The sequence below is a fragment of the Pseudophryne corroboree genome, chromosome 1, assembly GCF_028390025.1.
Source record: "Pseudophryne corroboree isolate aPseCor3 chromosome 1, aPseCor3.hap2, whole genome shotgun sequence".
Lineage (NCBI taxonomy): Eukaryota > Metazoa > Chordata > Amphibia > Anura > Myobatrachidae > Pseudophryne > Pseudophryne corroboree.
The window spans coordinates 892,646,609-892,663,142 of record NC_086444.1 but is presented as its reverse complement, the minus strand read 5'-3'; the positions used below and the strand labels follow the sequence as shown (position 1 = coordinate 892,663,142).

Here is a 16,534-nt window from a genome sequence, read left to right as displayed (position 1 = left end):
ATACAGATCACAAATAAGCAGAAATCTGACAATGGTATACTGATTGACCGCGAAGAGTACCTCAGGGGCTACACGCTATTTGCTTTTGACCTTTCACCAGAACAGGAGTGTGGAGAACACCTTTCCCTGATAAGAACAGGCAATCTACGTGCCGAATTCCGCTTTGCAGAAGCGTTGGACCGGACAGTCAATGTGATAATATACGCTCTATTTGATAACATCATCGAGATTAATCAAAGGCGCGATGTGCTGTACGATTATCTATAAATGAAATAAACTAACACTACGCTGCTGAAAAAATGAACACATTACAGATAAACTGTATTCTGTACGCCGTGCAAAGCACAAGGCATGTTTTTAAAGGAACGTATCCGTGCGATATGTTACCGGTCAGTAAACTGTTGCAATATCCCTGCGTGTTTGTAATCAATACGCATAGCAGCGGGCAGCCGGGTGAGCACTGGTTGGCCGCTTATTTTAACGAACAACGTGAATGTTACTTTTTTGATTCTTACGGGTTAGCCCCTGACAGCCCCCTATTCCCAAAGGCAATAATACATTTTTTAAACTTGAATTCAAAAAGTGTTTATCACCAAAATATGCAGTTGCAAAATTTTAACAGTACCGTTTGCGGTCAATATTGCATATACTTTATATTTTACATGTGTAAAAAATACAAATATGTGGATGTACTGGCCCGTTTTAGTGATGACACAAAACGTAATGATTGTTTTGTTTCAAATTTTGTAAGACGACTACCAAGAAGCCATTGTCTGAATCATTATGCATATAGATATATACAGAATTGTGTAACTTGTAACCAGCGTTGTGCGTGAAACGTTTTATGTACAACGTGTCATAACTTGACACGTTGTACATAAAACGTTTCACGCACAACGCTGTGTGTGAAGCGTGTTACGCACAACGTTGTATTGTTTGTGTAACTTGTAATCAACATTCTGTTTGATACGTTTTATGTACAACGCATCATATCTATGATGTTTTTCTAATAAACAACGTTGTTTATTAAACTTTATATCGTGTGCTTGAAATTTCTTCCGTTTACAGCAATAGAAACAAAGAACAAAACGTTGTTTTATAAAGCATAAGCATATTTTATTGATATATGTATATATATATATATATATAACACGGTAAAGATGCATTTAAAACATTACATAAAATATTATTGACATAAGTTAAACATTGTGGCGCAAAATACCAACACAAAATACAGTGTATAAAAATAATATAAATTAGTTATATGTTATAGTTTCAGCCACTGTGAATCCTGAAATAGATTTACGGATCTTTTCCTAGGCAGTAAGTAACCGTGCGGTGTTGTTAAACCTGGGGGACTTAAAACATTTATTCGCCCTTTGTTAAGGGTTTGTAACGACATGGGCGATGTCACAGCGCCATCAGAGTCATCCTGCATCTCAGCTTTTAATCGTTCTAAACACATTCTATTCCCCGCATTGGCTATGACGGTTGAGGGAATATTCAATTCAGACATAGCCCGCATAAATTCAGGCCAACCATTCGGTATATTACGGATCGACACACCGTTACTTTGCGTGATGCTTCTTATTAAATCTAACATGTTGGAACCAGGCACAGTGACGCCTTTGTACAGAAACTCCCCTTTACTGTTCCAGTCTGTGATGTGTTTAGAGCGTGTCATTTTACTCAATAGTATTTCACAGTTTTTCTTATACCGGTCATTAACACCGCTCAAAAGCTCATGATAAACAGCATCGGGGGCAATAGGCTGTGTCGTATTATTTGATTCATCAACAGATTTTGCAACGGGTGATAAAAGAGCTAAAGTTGACATTTCACTATCAGCCTGCTTACTCAACACCAGGTATCTCTGCAACAACATTGTATATCGCTTTGCTTTTTCATATTCTGATAAATCATTATTCTGTAGTATTTTCACGATCTCTACATCTAGACCGTGCGTTGCTGTTTTACGTATGTCGTCGCTGTTCGTTTTATTATGTAAACGTTCTATCTGATTCTGAGGCACCAGATACATTTTCTCAGCGTACTCCATCAGCGATTAGACAATAGACCTGTAATTAGCGGTATAGCAAAACCAAGCAGCGAGCCGATAAAACCCCCCGACTGTTTAACCAGACTCTTCTTTTTTCCAATGGCACATTTCTTATTACAAAGTGATTTTATAAGCGCACGCTTCTTTTTAAGGTAGTTCAGCTGCCGTTGAGACAGCGGTATTTTGCCTTTAAGCGTGTTGAGCGCTATCTCACAAATAGCCGTGACTAAATCGTTTGAAGCGTTGGATAAAATAGCATTTCTTTGGATTGGTGTTGCTTTAATTAACGTTTTTAAAAGCACCCAATTACGTCTTATCCGCCCCGACATGTTCACCGTTGTTAGAATGGCAACAAATGACTAAAGGTTGTACTGTTATAGCTTTATAGAACCACGCTTCTTAATGACAAAAGCGACAGGCTTGTCTGGTGGGAATAAGCCGCTTCGTAAACGATAATCGTCAAGAGCGTTGTTTCTTAAATCAACCAGCAAATACCCATAAGGGGCAGCCGTTGCGGATTCATAGGATTCGAGAAAAAAACGATGTTTCGATGGGTACATTTGTCTAGCCAGAATGCCCACCTGCATTTTATCCCTGGGGTTTTTGAACAGGACCATATATTTTGTGTTTAAATGTATAGTTCTGCTCTTTTTACCTTGACAAAATATGTTTTGGACAAGGTACAGGATACTGAGATTACGATGATGTACATACTTTGTGAAAGCCTTCTCAACCTCAGAATTATTACTTGCCGCGTCCATCAAATCATCAATCACTGTTAAATTAACCTTATCAGGGGGAAAAAGTTGATCATCGCTAAAAGACTCTGGTAACCCCTCTATAAAGCGCGTACCGGGGTAATCACGCAGAAGTTGGTCGTATATAGGTTGCCAACAGGTGTAAAACCAAACAACATTATCAGGTACATGAGTCATATGTGTTGCAGCGTGTTGCAACAGCGTTTTGACAAAATAACTTTTACCCGAATTGGACGGCCCCGCTAAAATACATGAGAAAGGGTGTTGAAATCTGGTGTCCATCTTAATAGCCGAACGGCAGTGTTGTGAAGTTGTCCGTAAGAGCCCGTTTAGTATAAACACACCTTTGCGTCTTCTGCAAAGTACGCGTCTCTATCTGCCAGCACTTTTTCACACGTACTATACCGGGTTGACGGATCACAACCTTTTTCTGGTCATCGCCTTCGGGGTTTAAAGGATAATCTAAGACCAGTTCTTTCAGGCTGTCAAAGTTAACGTGCTGCGCATTATCAACATTGAGCGTTATACCTTTAACTTTTAAACAGGTCTTTCCGTTGTTTAGTCGATAGCCGTATGACTTGGGACCGGCTGAGACAAATTCTGTTATATGGGTGCCTGTGGGCAGTTCGCTGGTCAACTCACCTAAATAATCACCCAATGGCGGGCTCCAGTCACCGGGTCTACTGACAAAAATTACAGAATCGGTGTCGTGATAAAGACATCTATCTTGTAATCTATACAGTAGTTTGTACAGTTCAACACGTGCATAAGCAGTTGTAAAGATAGCTATAGTTACATTTGAAATTGCACCCCTGGTGTAAAGGTCTTTGGCATACTTCCAATTTACCATAACTGTATCATCGTCAATAAAATCCAAAGCGGACACGTCATAGTACGGTAAGAACGCGTATTCAAAAAGCTTGTCGGGGTCGGTCACTAGACACGTATTGGGCATGTTGCTACGTTGACCAAATTTACCCCATAAGGAATTTAAAAACAATTTTGAAATTTGTCTTTTAGCGGGGTTGATTTCTATGTGTTCGGGTCGTAAAGACAAGCCTTCATTTTTTTGATAGGCGTCTATATACTCTTGGCGTTTCTCGGCGTCTGTACACCATTCGGGATAACCAGAGGCCTCTTGTTTATCCCTGAGGTGCGTTTTAATGTAGCCTGAAAACAATTTGTCAGATCTCTCATCAAAATGCCACACCTCATAGATTTTACATACCTTGTACCCCATTTCTACAGCCAAGTTTAGTTCCACGGTACACCATGTACCGATGAGCGCACGCTTTTCTGAATCATGAACGCACGGCTCAGTCTGTCCAGACTCAGCGCATGTGCGACATAATGGAAACATTAACTTGCCGCCCATTTTAACTGGCAGAACCGGAAAGAATAGGCCACGAGGTGGGTAAACTTTAACCCTGGCAAAACCGAAATACTTTGTGACATCACCAAAGTCCTTATAAATAATGCGTGGGTGCTGTATAGGATACGTTTTGGTTTTATTAACATACGGATAGAGGCTGGTGAAATCAAAATAGTGTATTTTTTCATCACAGCCTGTTTTGTGATACAGCTTTATGGCGTTTGTGCGCCCGCCATAAAGCGCATCACGTGGCTCCAAGGGTTCGGGTAAATCTTTACCCTTCAGAAAAGCCTGTAGATCCGCATCAGAATCTAGCATAGACTTCCATTCACAACCCCAGATTTCACGTATCTGAAATCCACAACGTTTAAGGTAGTGCAACTTTACCTGCGTCTTGTGGTGTAATTGACCGTAGGTCGTTTTAGTCAGTTTGTTTTTATCATCGGCGTTGTAACAAGCACCACAGCCGTGGTAAAAACAACCTTGGAATTCAAATGCAGTGGGTGTTCCGTTAATCACGGCATAACCATCCAGGCTGTATTTACCAACTTTCTTCTCACCCCCTTGTAAAGCGTGTCTTATACTCACCCCTTCTTTGTGTTCTATGTACATTAACCACTGTATGGCGGGCGTTGAGTAACGCTTCTGCGTCTTGTGATAGTTATCACCCGGTACAAGCGCCAGTGTCTTTTCCTGTAAAAATTTACACCGGTACATGGCCATGCATACGCTCGCCAACGTAACTAATTGAAAAGCCTCGATGTGACGTTTAACCACAACCTTTTTTTTTTTCTTTGTTATTAGAAACTCCTGTTCTGTCATGGATATAACAGCAGATCTGAAAGCATCACAAGCTTTTTGTAATATTTTCACATCGTCTTTACAATATCGCACGAGCTCTTTTTGAAAGTTAAACGGTTTGTGTACACACTGTTTATACCAAGCTGTAAACTCAGATAATTCATCAGGCATCATGTATTGTGGACCAAAATACTCTATTGACGGCATAGTTCCTATGTAATTTTGGTTATCAGCTGTGTTAAAAAAATGTGGGAAATAACCTTTGGTACCGTCAAACCCCATCGCCTTTGGTAACTTGCTAAGCCGCATGGGTAAAAAATTTAAAGAGTCGATAAATCTTATCTTCAAATCTTTTACCGTGATGCACATTATGTTGCCGCCTCTAGATAATAATTCAATCTTTAATTTCTCCTTAATCAGCTGGCGCAGCACAAAATATGCATCATAGCGACCTGCATTATGGGCTATGAATGTGTAATGCTCAAATTTTGGTTTCATGAATGTCTTTACAAAGTCTTCGATACATGCAACACCCTTAAACTCCCAGTCTTTCTCCCCCATTAATGTTAAAGCGTAACAGTAGTTTGGTATGTGCACACCTGTCTCCTGCATACACTCAAAATCATAAAAGATGTATTTCTTTGTGGGCTCTTCCGGCTTGATGGTTTGTATATAGCACAAATGGTTCGAAAAACCATCAACGAACACCTTACAAATGGGACACTTTAGGCCTCGGCAGTTATGATCTGTTCGCCTGTAGAGACAACACTTGTCACAATATACATGTTCAAGACAGGATATTTTGTGATCAAGAGCTAAAGCTTTGTGTAGCTCTAAACACTCGTTTGATCGACAAAATACCCTACACAACGAACACCTTAAAGCCGTCACACCATCGTCAATACAATCCGGCCTGTGACAAGCCTTACAAAAGAAAAGACAATCGTGATTATTTTTATGATGGTAAGCGCTATGACAACGGATGCAATAATATCGGGCTCCAAGAAACGCTTTGATATCGAGTATCCCATAAAAGTGACAATCGTGATATAGCACAAACAGCGTGTCTTTGTAACGACTGTCCGTACTGTAGTATTTCCAATCATTTTGACTATAATAGAGGAGATTGATTGAGACATTTAAATAATTTTCAAAAATTGCAACATCGCTAAAGCTGACCGCTTTATCAAGCGGCAGATTCAAAGCTTTATGTAGTTGGATCGCTCTCTCCTGTATTACATGATCATCGGCATTGTTACCTTTATCCAGAAGTTTACAGACGCTAGCGGCCAAACACAGGTTATTACCTATGCGTCTGAAGTCATAGAGATATCTCTTTCTTTTATTTATTATTAAACTTTGGGGCAGGCGTTGTAAACTACGCCCAGTCAAGCCAGACCCTGATCTGTTTCTAAAAATACTGATCACAAATCTTAAGCCTGTGGATAATAAGAATTCAGCGTTACTTTGAAGCGTGTTTGTAATCTGATTCAAAAAACTGTCCGCGTCTAATGTTTCTTGCGGCTTACGATGCGAATAGATGGCATTGTGTAACCCACCCCCCTCCAATCTAAGCTGAACGCGGTCGGCCGGATCCACGCCCGCAAGGACACCATCGAGCATGGCCTGTATAGCCGTATGAATGGCTCGAACCCCCTCTACAAATGATGTAACCCTGTCCAAATTAACAAACCGATAGTGCCTGTGGTACTCAACGGCTCTGAAATGCGGTCGTTGTCGTTCATAACTGTTAATTGCCTCTAAGTATACATGTTGCCGACCTTCGTCATTACCGGGTGACTCAACACTGTCTGCATCATCATATATGGGGCTTGCATTGCGCTCAATATTGTCAGCCTGTGATTCGTCATTCGGTAATGCTTGGGGTGGTGATTGATCTATATCTACATACATTGCACTCTGCGTCCCGCCTACCACATGTTCCCTGTGCCGCTTGCGCTTTCTCAATCTGGTTAATGTTGTTACAGCCTGTTTCACCTTTGCGCGTCGGAATAACTGTGAGATCCTGTATGTTAAACAAGGTTTAATTCGTGGTTTTTTTTTTTTTTTACAGGCATTTAAATTTAAAACACGTTTCAAACCATTGCCTAGCATGCCTAGTCACGGATCAGTTTCATTTATTTCTGCAAAATGATGTATGTTGGCTTTAATAAATTCAGTTGTCTTAACCGACCGATCTATGTATTTTGACATGACATTCATATACGTCTCAACAACTTCTTTAACAATGTCTTGTTTACATTTACTACCGTGGCACACACCTTTAATGTGTTTTAACAAGTATCCGGCTTTTACGCCCATGTTCTCAACATCTTCCCGTATCTTACCCAACAACGCGTAAAATTGTATTTCAGCGTCTTGGCCTAATTGTTCTGAATTTTGACATTCATCAACTATGTCGGGCGCTAGCCCTCGCACCGGTACACAAGCATCAGCCGATGCGTGTACCAGGGCTGTCGTTGTAAAAATATTGGGAATTGATGTTACACAATCAACCGTTGTAGTATCACCAGGTATTCCTGCAAGGGCTGATAATACTTCATCAGAACTATTCTGCGGATCTTGTGTCGTTGACTCTACACAGTTTGTAATAAGCTCTTGCCCATTTATGTCATCAATATCTGATATCACAGGATTACCAGCTATGTGTCTTGTTTCTGTTTCAGAGCAATCCTGTGTATCGGTAATAGTAATGACATCGGCTTGCGACATTTGCTTAACATTACTTCTTGAGTCAATATTTGATAACAAACCAATGCCTGCTATGTGCCTTGTTTCTGTTTCAGAACAAACCTGTGTATCTGGAATTGTGATTACAGCGGATTGCGACAATTGCTTAACATTACTTCTTGAGAGACGCGATGCCCTCTTAACCTTTACAGTCTTTGTATTACCAGCGACATCCCGGTCTGCAGTGTTAAACGCTGTGTGTTTTGATGTTACAGCAACATCATTACTTACGCATGATACAGTTTGTAACGCGATCCTTCTCCGTTGCGGCTTATCATTTTCGGAATATGACAATTTTCTTTTCAGATCTGTAAATGTTGAATTATGACTTCTCTCATTCGTTCTTGGTCGAGCTGGCTTTCGTTTGTTCGGGACGATACAGCCGTTATGCACAGCCATAACTGATGACCTAGCAACGCCCTTATGTACAATTGCTGGCGTTACGAATTGATGGTTCTCCGCTTCAGCGGCGGTTGTGCGTTTTGATATTTTCCCGCTTGTACTAGGCCTGTGTATCTGCGCGCATGTATCACTGACTGTTGGTATCAAAGGAGCATAGCGTCTTGCTACAGCGTCATCTGTAATACATATATTATAAAATAAATATAAACGACTCTGCATGTAAATCAGTATTTAAATCACCGCATAACAATATGCCATATAACAGTGTTTGATTACACACCTGCTGCTGCGAATTGATGGCTTTCCGTTTCAGCGGCGGTTGTGCGTTTTGATATTTTCCCGCTTGTACTAAGACGGTGTATTTGCGCTACTGTATCACTGCCTGTTGGTATCGTCGGCGCATATCGCATTGCTACAGCGTCATCTGTAATACATATATTATAAAATAAATATAAACGACGCTGCCTGAAAATCAGCATTTAAATCAACGCATAACAATATACCATATAACAGTGCTTGATTACACACCTGCTTTATATTCGAATGTTTTAGCACGACCCCCTGTCGCGTGTGGGAAAAACGGTTGCTCATCAACAACATTGCTGTTCTGTATAGAGGTGTTGTGACAATAATCAGGTTTGTTCAATATATCCCGTAGAATACCATCAGCCGTCGCATCATCCATTTTTGTGGCATCTTTAGCCGGTGAAAAAATGAAAAAAAAAAAAAAAAATTACATACGGTATAAAATTAGAATAACATGAAAAAGCGATTCATTACTGAGAATATAAAGTGTGTACAGTTGACAACAAATCAGCACAACTGTACAAGGTTTATTTTTAATTCTTTAGCCGTGGAAAAATAAATAAATGAATAAAAAATAAAAAAATAAAATAAAATAAAAAATAAATAAAGATATCATGTTACTCACAATCTGGCGCCAATTCCAAAATATTATTAAAATCCGGTATAGCGCTGAAGTCTAAGCCAAAGGGACTATCAACAGACAAATCGAAATTCTCTGTATTTGTGATTACTGTCAAATCGGGGGAAATAAAAATGAGAAAATAATAATTATTTAATAATTACTATTTAATAATTACTTATCAATGTATCCAGACTGTTGTACGTTCATACTATTTAAACTTTTAAAAATGAACAAATTGTAGACCTTGACTATAATTTCATACTATTTAAACTTGAAATATAAATAAAAACGCGTCAATGTCATTTATAGACATAGCTTACTTTGAGAGGTTTGATAACTTGGCAAAGCCTCATCATCATCATCATCAGAAGAAGGTCTGTTTCTAACCATGAAAGCGTTTTTGCTGTTGATGTTCTGCATTGTCTGTCTCTGAACCAATAATGAAAATGAGAGACGGTTAATATCTATCAAACGAATTAGTTGAAATAATGTGTTGGCGCATTCCCAAAATGAACCACTAGATGTCGCTATTACCACATATTTAAATAACCTTCAGACAGCCACATTATTAAAAGCCGGCGGCGCATTCCCAAAATGAACCACTAGATGTCGCTATTACCACATATTTAAATAACCTTCAGACAGTCACATTATTAAAAGCCGGCGGCGCATTCCCAAAATGAACCACTAGATGTCGCTATTACCACATATTTAAATAACCTTCAGACAGTCACATTATTAAAAGCTATATGTTCTATGTGTTACAATGCATCGCTAAACAGCAACATCAATGTGGGTATACCCACAAAAAGAAGTAGTAAAAATGTAGCATTTCACATATGAGTTCATACTGCGCTTTGCAACTGTCCAATAGGTTTGAAATATTAACATATTATACATGTATGTCTAAAAACAAAGGATGCAATGGCAGGGCAGAATCGTGTAACAGTGTGTATATCGTGGCATAGAGCCCACATATTTAAACAGCCTTCAGAGCCATATTTGTAAAATAAATAAATAAATAAATAAAAAAAAAAATGCAATATGTATAAATATAATAATAATAATAATAATAATAATAATAATTATGATAATAATAATAATAACAACACTTACCATTATAACTTCAAGTGTGTATAGCGGTGCAGCTTCAGTTGAAATTTCTTCTCAGTGCACATCAGTGCTGTGTCCTGTTCTTATAACACTGGCTGTGAGCCATATGGCCCCCACCAACCTGTGGTACGCCGTCCCACATTTCCAAGATGCTTGGGGCGGGACTTTTAAATATATAAACTCTAGTCTATAATTTAGTAATTGTGATAATTATTTTCAGTTACAATAAAGATATAATCTTTTAGCTGTTTCTTAAATGTCATACACAGCGCATCAAACGCATACCAAATACATTTATATTATATATACAGAAGGAAAAAAATAAATAAATTAAAAAAAAAAAAAAAAAATCCTGAGTGGTCTAAACTACTTGTATAGATTGAATGGAAGTCATTCCAAATGGGTATATCTTATACTGTAGAATATGAGGCTCATAAAAAGCTCATAAATTATTTAATAATAAAATTAATTCATAAAAAGCATTATACAGAAGTTCTTATGAACTAATGTACATGAATACAAAATTATTTTATGATTCCATAAATATACACTGGCTTACTGATTTGTAGCTAAAATTACAATATTAATTCATAAAAAGCATTATACAGAAGTTCTTATGAACTAATGTACATGAATACAAAATTATTTTATGATTCCATAAATATACACTGGCTTACTGATTTGTAGCTAAAATTACAAAAAATATTGTCTAAAATTACTTTCAGGTTGTGTGTATAAGGCGCACAGGCAATATAAATGCATTCTGTGCATAGCTTTAGGACCCATCACCATGATATCTCATTATGGTATGTAATTAATCCAAAAGATGGAAAAATCCGATTTGAGTCAACACATAACCCTGTAGGTGGTGCTAATGTTCCTCTACAGCAGGCATTCCCAACCACGGTCCTCAAGGCACACCAACAGTGCAGGTTTTAGTGATATCCAGGCTTCAGCACAGGTGACTTAATTAGTAGCTCAGTTATTTTGATTTAACTATCTGTGCTGCAGCCTGGATATCACTAAAACCTGCACTGTTGGTGTGCCTTGAGGACCGTGGTTGGGAATGCCTGCTCTACAGAGATAACAATCGAAAATGGTCATGGTCAAATTGTACATCGTGGCTTCTGAGGGGTTTCTGTGACATTTAAAATGACCTTTTAAATTAGTACCATGTGTGATGAACCCTTGCTTCTAAGAAATGGTCATGGTCAAATTGTACATCGTGGCTTCAGAGGGGTTTCTGTGACATTTAAAATGACCTTTTAAATTAGTACCATGTGTGATGAACCCTTGCTTCTAAGAAATGGTCATGGTCAAATTGTACATCGTGGCTTCTGAGGGGTTTCTGTGACATTTAAAATGACCTTTTAAATTAGTACCATGTGTGATGAACCCTTGCTTCTAAGAAATGGTCATGGTCAAATTGTACATCGTGGCTTCTGAGGGGTTTCTGTGACATTTAAAATGACCTTTTAAATTAGTACCATGTGTGCCAAGCTTGATGTTTCAACTGCTGGAATGTGTGATGCTTGAATGTGTACAGCCTAATCCATGTGAAATAAGATGGTCTGTAACTACCTGGTTTTAACACTGTGTAATATGCATCTTTCATCCGCCTGATTTGACGCGCTGCGTTGCGTGACATTCTGCGACTGGTGCTGCTTGACACTCTGTGACTGGTGTTACGCAATAATTTTTAATACGGTTTAATATCGAACACTATCAATTTATATAAATTTTTATATTAAGCGATATAAAACACTATCATTTAATATTAAAAGGGGGCGGGTCCTAGGAGAAGTGGGTGTGGTACCTGTCAAGTTTGACAGAAAGGTTGACTTTATCTACTCATTATCCCTCCATCCCTGTTGCATATAGAATTATCCCCCACCTTTCCCCAGTGAAAAAAGATACCAAGTGGCATTCACACCGTAGTGACCATAGGTTTCCACTCAAGCACAATGTGCCACCCTCATAAGCAATACATTCCCAGGAGCAATATATCTTGTCAACTAGCCTGTCGCAATAAAATCTATAGTGATATGTGGTCAAACCCTCAACCCCCCCCCCACCCCCCCCACCCCCACACACACACACACACACACACACACACACACACCTCATATCCTCCCAGTGGATAGAGATCCCCAGCACTTGTTTCATTAACACCTGCCCCTCATGCAGATTGCAGCATATTAGGTCTCAGGGAGATCATCAGTCCCCCAGTTGGTCAACACAACATTAATTTGAGTGGAACTCTAACTCTGTGACTTCAAAAAAATGTACATTTCCAAGTCAACGCATATGCCATTTTTATGACATTTTATGACATTCTGAGGCACAAAACTGTTATGTGATGTCAGCAGTCAGAGGTTGCTACATCACTGACAGGGCTACACCTGAAGGAATAAATGATTTCTGCACATTTGCAGAACTGATTTCCTATTTAATATGCTTAAAAATGAATTAAAAGGACATGGTCTCATGTGATGTCATGCAACCATATCAGAGAAAGGCCACATAGTGGTAGGCACAAGTTATTGGTTAATGGAGATAATGAACAGTAAGGGGCTTTAACTGCAAATCTAAATGGATATGAATGCAAAGGTGTCCTCATGCATCTTTGTTACTATATGAGCAAAAGAGCAGTGAGGTCGTAGGCATTGGGACTAGTATGCTCCCGCGGCCATCGAAAGGGAGGGGGACACTGTGGTAGCGTATGGTCATGAGTAGCGGGATGTTAAGCTCCCACTACCCATAGGAGTAAATGTAAGAACTGTTGATATTGGGGAAAGCAGTATCAGCTCACGTTATGCCACTTCCCCCCATGTATGATAGTCGCAATCTCTGCCCGTGTCTATATCGACGCTACTATCTATAAGATAGCAGGCTGGTATTTGTGGGCAATGTACTGTATGAACAGTATTGCTGACTGTTCCGACACTTCTGCATGGTGTCGATGCCCATACTCCACAGCAGTGATAGAGCTGTCCCTGGCTGTGGTGGATGCCGACTCCGCACTGTGCTGGGGATCTCATCTGAGTGGCAAGAACCTTTGCATTCACAGAGGAGCCGAGTGGACAGGGAGAAACAGCATGTCAGCACTGAGCTAATGCTCTGTGTGCTCAGGTGGCATCGCAGGAGGGGGGGGGGGGGGGCTTTCACTCGCCCACTTCAGCAGACAAGCAGCTAGATGCATCATCGCTTGGAAAGTGATAAAATGGAGAGTGAAAATGTACCAGCCAATCAGGTCTTAACTGCCATATCACAGGCTATATTTGAAAAATGGCAGTTAGGAGCTGATTGTCTGGTGCTTTTTCACTCTAATTTTATCATTCTCGAAGCAATGATGCATCTGGCACAAGATGTTAATGCATGTTGTCAATGTCCCTTCCTGCTTCACCTCATTAATGAGGAGAAGGAGGATGTGCTATAGCGGCACGATGCGCGTCGCTATAATAAATTTACCCTATAGTTACAGGAGGATTTTCATGGGAACAATTGCAGGTGCATGTGTACATACGCACCTGCGAATAGTAGCACATAAAAGGAATAGTAGCGATGCGCATTCCTGCTATGCGTATGCATAGTGACAATGCCACGCCATGTTGTACTTTTCAGCAAAGGTGTGTGGACACATCTGTATATGACTAGAATAAAATAAGACAGAATATAGTTTACTCTGTGCTACTGTTGATCTAACTGACGGTAACTCATCTAAAACATATATTTAAATCTTAATAGTACAGTAGATTTCTTCAATCACTGTCCTCTTCCAACTTATTTCACAAAAAAGAGACGTGAATACATAGGATCCCAATTATCAACAAGTTTTAACGATAGATAAATCGTGCACCAGCCAATCAGCTCCTGTCATGTGTTTGAAAAATGACAGTTGGAAGCTGATTGGCTGGAGCACCATATATCATAATCAATGAGTATTAAATAGCTAAAACTCATTGACAAATTGGCCCCTAAGCCTCTTGTTGTTTCAAAGGACACAATAACAATATCCCTACAGATCTCCAATGGGTCACAGAAACCCAAAAAATAAAAATTCTAATATTGCATTACCATAAAACAATCAAAATAATAAAATAAGCTTTCCCAATCCTGAACAGCTATAGTATAAACTTCACATTGTGTGAGACCGGTTCCAGTCTGCTATTGTTAGAAAAGATAAAATGGTTTCTTCAAAAACCTACAGTAAGTGCTAGTTAAACCACTGCTTTTGGACTTGTCGCTGCTTTGTATATCTACTGTATGAGCTGTTATTGTTTAATATGTATGAGCATCAAGGAAAGAATTGTTACAAAAACAAGTAAAAAAAAGTATGTGTCAAAATGACATATTGAAAACTATATAAATCTAAATTTCAAATTGAAAAACAGAAGATAAGTAACTCTTTATATGGACAGTAAAAAGAAATCATCGCTAACAGTTACTTTTTTTAAATCTCATAAGTACTGTAAGAACAAAATATAAAAGCTCAGAATTCCCCATATAAATAATCACAAATAGATATTAACATTTAACTGAATAAATAATTTTTTTCACATGGCCTCCAAATGGCATGAGATGGCCTGATTTCAATAAAGAATGATTATTCAACTGTTCTATTCAGAATTTTTCAAGTATAAACAGATTTCCACATAGAAAAAAAAAACGGGAGAAAACCATTTGGCTGGGGTAGCTATCAGAGACATGCCATGTCTGACCAAGCCCCTTAGTCCTGAGAAAATGGTGGTGAAGGGCAAACTTAAAGTTGATGGGTTGGAAAAAGTAAAAATGCAAGTGATGAAAAAAAATGTGAAGCTGAAGTCAATTGGTAGGAGAAGAAGAAAATAAAAATAACTCCTGATGGACCAACATACATAAGCAATCCCAACCTGGATTGTGCAAAGATTTGTTAGGCGTGAGGATCCTGAGAGGGTTACAATCATGTGATGTTTCTTGTTCCAAATTATATGACCATTAAAAATGTGCTGAATGGAGCAAGTGAAAAATGCTAAGCAGTTGTTACTGATCACAATGCACTTCCATCTGTCATCTGTGGGGGTGGTATTCATGGGACCTCCTCCACGAGCCCGACAGCTCACTATCCCGATGGTCGGCATGCCGACCAACAGGGACTATTTCCACTCGTGGGTGTCCACGACATCCATAGAGAGGGAATAGAACCTGTGGCGACCGCAGGTCGCCACCGATCCCGCAGCATGGCGAGCGCAGCGAGCCCGCAAGGGGCTTGCTGCACTCGCCCCTCCCCGCCGGGATTCCGGCGTCGGTAAGCTGACCGGCGGTCTCCTGACCGCCGGTCACCAGTACTACACCCATCTGTGGCTGGTATTACAGCAGACACTTACATGTTGCAGTTGTGTTAATGTTGCTCAACCACCTGTCATCTCTTGCTGGTATTGCAGCAGATTCTCACCAAAACATTGCAAAGCAATACTGGCAAAATGTTGCTCTAAACAATTCCAGTCTAATTAGATATTCGCAGAATGGTGAGTGCAACAGAATAATCCCTTATTCTGAATAATCAATCCCTTATTCTAATTATTATTCTAAAGGTTGAACAAGTTTTATGTTGTATATTGTATGTATCATAACTAACCGATTGTTCTGTTCATTCATCATTCTGGTATTGCTCAATATCCACTATTTGTAGTACATAGCATAACTTTTTGGAGGCCTGATCGCAGCAGCAAAAATTTTCTCTAATGGGAAAAACCATGTGCACTGCAGGTGGGGCAGATATAACATGCAGATAGAGTTAGATTTGAGTGGGTTATATTGTCTCCATGCAGGGTAAATACTGGCAGCTTTATTTTTACACTGCAATTTAGATTATTTCAGTTTGAACACACCCCACCCAAATCTAACTCTCTCTGCACATGTTATATCTGCCCCCCCCCCCCCCCCCCTTGCAGTGCACATGGTTTTGCCAATTAGAGAAAATTTTTGCTGCTGCGATAAGGTCTGATTTAGGCCCATAGAACCGAGATTATCACTGGCTGAGTCAAAGCATGGAGTCTAATGGACACCAGGTGATTACCAAGGACCACCATAAGACAGGAATGTTTTCACCGCAGGGGATCATCAGGTTACAATTGCCCCCCCATGTAACACTTCTTCCCATCTCATTACCACTGATATGCCCACAACAATCGCCCTGATCACCGACCAGCCATAGATCTGCTTGGGGTCACAGGCAGAGATGGAAAACAGAGATACTAGCTGGGTCAGTACACTGGAATCAATCAGACAGGCACATAAGCAACAATGTAGTACCAACAGAAAACCTTATACTTCACATCCCCAAGGCTGCTTGCTTAAGTGCCAAACAG

General features: G+C 39.6%; 1 protein-coding gene across 1 annotated transcript; it reads right to left on the bottom strand.

The window, feature by feature from the left end:
• Nucleotides 1–6,895: 6,895 nt before the first annotated feature.
• LOC134916418 (uncharacterized) lies at nt 6,896–10,513 on the bottom strand. The gene is made up of 6 exons (XM_063920211.1): nt 10,188–10,513; nt 9,392–9,500; nt 9,075–9,179; nt 8,672–8,839; nt 8,424–8,567; nt 6,896–8,319 (listed from the first exon to the last, which is right to left on the bottom strand). Exons 1-6 carry the CDS (start codon nt 10,188–10,190, stop codon nt 7,112–7,114), a joined length of 1,737 nt encoding a protein of 578 aa, XP_063776281.1. The 5' UTR covers nt 10,191–10,513; the 3' UTR covers nt 6,896–7,111.
• Between the last annotated feature and the right edge of the window lie 6,021 nt (nt 10,514–16,534).